General features: G+C 44.8%; 1 protein-coding gene across 1 annotated transcript in view; it reads left to right on the forward strand.

Moving 5' to 3' along the window:
• Nucleotides 1-6,239, forward strand: part of Wif1 (WNT inhibitory factor 1) — a 78,484-nt gene extending 72,245 nt beyond the window's left edge. The window contains exons 8-10 of the mRNA XM_036170008.1: nt 1,320-1,415; nt 1,990-2,085; nt 5,405-6,239. Of these exons, the coding sequence (XP_036025901.1) occupies nt 1,320-1,415; nt 1,990-2,085; nt 5,405-5,526 (314 nt within the window). The 3' untranslated portion in view covers nt 5,527-6,239. The remainder of the gene's footprint in view (nt 1-1,319; nt 1,416-1,989; nt 2,086-5,404) is intronic.
• The last annotated feature ends 210 nt before the right edge of the window (nt 6,240-6,449 follow it).

Consider the following 6,449-nt stretch of genomic DNA (forward strand, 5'->3'; position numbering starts at 1 on the left):
AAAAATAAAATCAGTGAGTGAAAGGTGAGTTTGTTAATGATTTTATTAGTAAAATAAAATAATAAAATAAAATAAGGATAAGAACAAAAAGCCCAAACTGGGTCACCACTGAAGTCTCCTGGCCGCTGACTGTCTTTGGGACATCACCATGCACTCAGCAGAATGTGGGTTCATCTTTGGGTTAACAGCCCCTTCTAAGGGGCTTCCTTCTAAGAAGCTGTCCTTTAAAAATAGAAAATTCTAGATTGTAGAGGAAAATAAACACTTGTATCATAAGACAGGAGGACATCGTGGCATAGTTCTTGCATCTCTGGTCCTGTTCCTAAAATTCTAGGGTTTGAAAAACATTAGTAATGTTCATTCGATGCAGAGTTAATAGGGAGAAGGGCGCATCCGTAGGCTCTCAGACAGTCCAAAAAAATTGGTAGCTATGGCAACAGGGACCAGCCCCTCACTCCACCCTTTTCTGTAGCAACCTGTCCCCTCATCTGACCTGTTCCATCCATGTTCCGCCCACCCAGGGCATCTCTGAGTCCTTCTGCATTACATGCTGCCATTCGACCGTGGCAGTGAGAAGATGTCCCCTCCAATGACAATAAACCAGCGGTGTCAGATGCCACCAAACATACGCTCCCCTCTGCTCTTCCCAGCCAACTCTCATGTGCTTCTGATCTAATCCTTGGGTGGACATACCGGCAGGACAGGGTCCAGTTGCCCATCGTGGTGATGGACCCACAAGCACACTTCATGTTGTCTTTTCCTTCCTTCTCTGCTGCATGCTGTTCCTGCCGCCCCCCCCCCCCCCGCCCCATCCCCGTCTCCAAGGTCCCCTTTTCCCCGTTAAGCTACTGAAATGCAAACTCGCTTTCTGAAAGACCAGGCTCAGGCTGTCATCAGGTGTGGGTATAGACAGACTTACTTCCAGCAAAAGGGGTATGCAAAAGCCAGGTGTTGTAGAAAAGCCCATGTTGTGAGTCCGTCATGCATGAAGCCCCAGAACCATGTGTATGAAAGGACAAGCATGCAGGAGCCAGGATAGTTTGAATTTCCTATTTTTTGTGCATTTGGCAGCATATTCATTACGGAAAAAAAAGAGGCATTATGTATAACATAATATAATATAGTTCATATAATCATACCGACATATTAGCTTGTCTCCAAGACAAAAACAATATTAAAGCCAGAAGGGACCTAAACTAGACAGAAATGACTGCCGTTTCAAAGCATCTCTCCTCTCAAAGCCTTGTTACTCCTTTGAACGATGTAATTACTGTTGAACAAAGCCCTTCCTTACTTAACTAACTTCCTCTCTACTGCAGGCAGATGCCCACAACCCTGCCGAAATGGAGGTAAATGCATTGGTAAAAGCAAATGTAAGTGTCCCAAAGGTTACCAAGGAGACCTCTGTTCTAAGCGTAAGTACCATACATGGTGGCGGTATGGGTGCAGGGCAACCGCATTTAGTGTCTTCTCTGGATATAACGTCCATGCCTGCTGCATTTTGTCTGGACATCAGGGTTGACATTTTTCCCCTGATGTATATGCTTCCTTTAATTAGACCACAGGTGGGGGTTCCTGCATATAAAATATTTATGCACAAGCTGAAAACTTTCATTTTTTTTTTTATTTTGCTTGTTTTATCTATTAGGGATTTCTCGAAAGGAATGCTCTCCCACCATCATCCAGTAGTTTCAAAAATCTCACTGAGAGTCTTTGTGTATGAGAAACAGGATGCTTAGTAGAAAGATCATTCCTAAGGATATTTTTTTTTTCCAACTTTGAAGCTGACTTTTGGCTGGAAAGTGACTTAGACAAAAACAAACAAAAAACAACAACAAACAAACAAACATCCCCCCCCCAAAAAAACAATAACCAAAGCCAAAACTAACACATTCTAAAGAACTAAAGGAAAAGTAACTACATAGCTGTGTTTAAAAGAACAAAACAGGGAAATAAGGAAGCAATAGCTTTGCTCTGCTCTGATTCCAGCGGTCTGCGAGCCTGGCTGTGGCGCTCACGGGACCTGCCACGAACCCAACAAATGCCAATGTCGAGAAGGCTGGCATGGGAGAAACTGTAATAAACGTGAGTAGAGGCCATCTAGGGAGCAGGCTCTTCGGATAACCTGTGCCTCAGCCCTGTGAGCTCCGTCATTAGCGACCATTTCCCTGCCCCCCTGCCCATCTCCTCTTTCAACTTCAAAGCCAACTAAGCCATAGAATAGAAGAAGGCATGGGAAATGCCACCAGATCTGTAAAACATCACAGATATTCTCCAAATTAATAATTCAGGCTGGTTCAGTAATTTGTTGTATTGAGGGAAGAAACTGATTAGCTATATAGTGGTGAAATTATTAAGGCCACTCCACGTAGTTAAAAGGGAGGTTTATATTGTGGGGTAGCTTACAAATGAAGGGATAGGTAACAGGGTCTGGGAAAGGTATGGCGCAGTCCGGCAGTGTTCTCTGGAGAACTCTGCTGGGTCTACCTCCAGCGTCCAGGGTCCGGGCCCCAAGAGAGAGCTCTCCTCTCCATCCTGGGTCTTCAGCTTCCTCCCTCAGCCCCGCCTTGTGGGCGTGACCATTACCGAAGCCTCAGTGGGGGTTGGAACTTCCAGGCCAAGGCTGGGATGGCTACCCACTACAGCTATAGTTCTTCCTTCCTCCCTCCCTCCCTCCCTCCCTCCCTCCCTCCCTTCCTCCCTCCCTCCCTTCCTCCCTCCCTCCCTTCCTCCCTCCCTCCTTTCCTCCCTCCCTTCCTTCCTTTCCCTTCCCTTCCTTTAACTATAGTCCTGGGGATCCAACCCCCACCATGAGCTTTGCTAGGCAAGTGTGCTGGGCTCTAAGCTACAGTCTGTCCTCAAGACATTAAATGAACATCAGTACCTATTGCCCTCTGGTTTCCAAAATCAAGCTTTATCAATTTATATATCATACGTGACACGTTTCGTTTTTTGAAATCTTTTGGTGGCATTGGATATAATGTTTAGATGAGTTATCTTGGAGGAAAGGACAGGCCCTCAGAAGCCCTCCCTGGGAAAGCGTTCTAATATATTTGTGTCTTTTGGATTTACTGACTCCCTCAAATGAACTCTAGTGACGAAGATAAACCATAGGACTATTTTATACATGAAATGATGCTTGATAAATCCACCGTTCAGCACCAACTGCTGACCTTCCTCTGTGCTAAGCAGGAATCCAGGCATTGGGACTCTATGAACAAGTAGAAGGAAAAGACCTTGTAGGGCTGGAGAGATGGCTCAAAGGTTAAGAGCACTGACTGCTCTTCCAGAGGTCCTGAGTTCAATTCCCAGCAACCACAACCATCTGTAATAAGGTCTGGTGCCCTCTTCTGGCCATACATGCTATATACATAATAAATAAGTAAATCTTAAAAAAAAAAAAAAATACCTTGTGGGGAACAGGGTCCAGGATGGGGAGAGGGCCAATCAACAAGTGTGCAAAATGGCAGCATTTCAGTCCATCTGGCACCCAGAACAGTCTCCCGTACACACGTCTACCACTACCTACCTTGCTTTAAGGAAAAGAAGGTTTGGGTCGTGAAACACTTCTACAACCAATTATCTCAAACCTGTTGCACCTCCAGAATAACAAGATCCGAATCTGAATAAGTCACTTTCAAATCCATACTTTTTTTTTTTTGCCGGAGCTGAGGACCGAACCCAGGGCTAAATCCCCAACCCCACTTTCAAATCCAATATTTTTCTAGATCAGTCTTCAGAGGGCAGTGCATGCAACCCAGTGAGCATGCCCCATGAGCTGGGTACAAAGGTACTGTCACCCATCCAAAAATGAAAGCCCGTTAGGAGCCTTCCTGTCACAGAGCTATGAGGAGACCACCATGTAGCACACCAAGTGGAGACCCCACTGGTTCATCCACCATCAGCATCTCTTTCAGAGCAAGGCGTTGCACCAGAGCGAGGTGCCCTGGTGCGTCCATGGCAAACCCGTTCTGGAGCAGCCTCCCAGCTCTTATGTACATCAACAGAGGAGAATCGAGCTGAAAGGATGGGGTTTATTTTGACTAGAGGGAGGTAACAGGGAAGCTCTGAGTCACAGAGTTCTGGTAAAGAGCAGATTCCCAGTGGGGTGGCATGTTGGGAGGTCCTAGGCACCCAGGCATCATGGAAGGGAGGAGGGTCCTGGAGACAGACCAACTCTGTGTCTACTTAGGCTCTCCCACCCTAGCAGGGAAGTTGGGCTTCATGGGTGGCAAGCCAGGCAGCATGGGAGGGATTTATTCCAGGGCATTGTTAGCTCGTGTTTTGACCATTCCGAGAGCTAGTAGTCTACATACTGACAATTCAAAGCAACACATTCAGCAAAGAGGCTCTGTTCTCAAGAGCTGTTGAACAGCATGCTTGCATTTAAAAACCACAAGGAACATATGAAATGTTGAATTTGATTGACTCTGATGCACAGGAAGACGGAGACAGACTTTTTTAAAGATGTAATTGCTGTCTTGGATCCATTTTAGGAAAGAAAGAAGAAAAAAAAAAAAAAAACGAGCCAGTGTTCCCAGCACCTCCAGAAATTCACGAATGGAAAGAAAGGAGGCTCACATTTCATAAACAGAGTTGGAGATGGATGGATGACCACTTGGAGCAAAATTTACAAATCCGACCAATAGGAGTTAGTTCAAATCAAATAGCTCTTCTTTACCATACAGAGCAAGGTCCTAATTCCAATAGAACGCCTGTGTTGTATGAGTGGGATAAACTTCATCCAGGGGTCTGTATAAAGATGTAAGCTGTTATGCTGAACTGCTTTAACATAAGTGAGGCTGGTTTGGTGATGGATTGAAAAGAATCCATCACCAAATCCTCAGCAGGAACATTGGAGACCTCGGTGTAGGACCAGCCCTTCCATTCGGTCATCTTAACAATAGGATTAGGCAAAGCTCACTTGGTAGAGTGCATGCCTGGCATGCACAAAGCCCTGGGTTTGAGTCCCAGCACCAAATAGTCCTGGCCTGGTAAGGTGCATCTGTCATCCCCGGCTCTCAGGAGGTGGAGGAATGATGATCAGGAGTTCAAGGTCAAGCTGGTTTACAAGAGGGGGGAGGGAGGGAGGGAGAGGGAGAGGGAGAGGGAGAGGGAGAGAGAGAGAGAGAGAGAGAGAGAGAGAGAGATTCTACACAGCCAAAATACACAGTGAGTGGCAGGTCCAATGGAAAAAGATCTAGTGGAGTAAGTAAAAAATAGGTTTTTAGTAAGCAGAGACTCGAACCTGTCACTCGCCATTATTCAGAGAGCCCTGTGGGGTCACTACGGGTCTCACTCAGGGTTAAAAAAGGGAAAATGGTTTCCTTCAAGTGGTTAATGAAGAATCTGAAGGGCCTGCTCTTGGAGTTTCTTTTCTTCTAAGCTGTGAATAATTTTGCAGGGTATGGAGCCAGCCTCATGCATGCCCCGAGGCCAGCAGGCGCCAGGCAGGAGCAGCGTACGCCCTCACTTAAAAAGGCCGAGGCGCGGCGGGATCCACCTGAATCCAATTACATCTGGTGAACTCCACCAGCTGAAACGGTTCGAGTTACACCAAGTTCATAGCCTTTGTTAACCTTTCATGTGTTGAATGTTCAAATGATGTTCATTACACTTTAGAATACCGGCCTGAATTTTATTAGCTTCGTTATAAGTCACTGGGCTGATATTTACTCTTCCTTTTAGGTTTTTTAAGTATGTCTAGCATGATGGTATAGATTTTCCTCTTTCAGTCCTTTGGAACAGATCTTGCATCGGTTGGTCAGGTTAAAAATTTGTCTTTTTGGTGCGTAGTTGGCAGATATTTGCAAAATTCCAACACATTTGTGGTATTAGGGTGGGGAGGATTAGAGGCTAAACTGAGTATGATACATAAATCACAAGGGTTAGATAAAGCAGTTAATAGTATTGAAGCTACAGGATTTCAAATTTTATTGTCAAATAAATATCTGGACATTTGTCAAAATTAATATTCCAATTGCCCTCCCTGATCTTGAGGTGCAAACAATATTATCTCACCCTTACTATTATTCTAGACAGTTTAGTTTTGAGGGGGAACAAAGTAAAAAAAATTACACTGTGTTAGTGGCATTTAAACAATATAATATATTGTAAACACAACGAAATAAGGAATATAATGTATGAAGTCTTTTCATTGGATGGAAGCAATATAATATATTGTAAATGAAACACAGCTCTTACGTAATAAACATTTTATAACTGTTTGTATGTATAAAAAAGGCACTGCGTTCATTTTCTGAGTGTTGTGTGGGGTCTTTGTTTGACTGCAAGCTTATGGAAATAAAGTTGGTTGCTGTATCCTGGTGCTTAGTATCATCACAAAAGAGAAGAGGTTGGCCTCAAATCTCCCTCCTCCCTCTTCCCTCCTCCCTCCCTCCTCCCTTTTCCCTCCTCCCTTTTCCCTCCTCCCTGCCAGCTCTCTCACT

This window comes from Onychomys torridus, chromosome 20 (assembly GCF_903995425.1).
Source record: "Onychomys torridus chromosome 20, mOncTor1.1, whole genome shotgun sequence".
Classification (NCBI taxonomy): domain Eukaryota; kingdom Metazoa; phylum Chordata; class Mammalia; order Rodentia; family Cricetidae; genus Onychomys; species Onychomys torridus.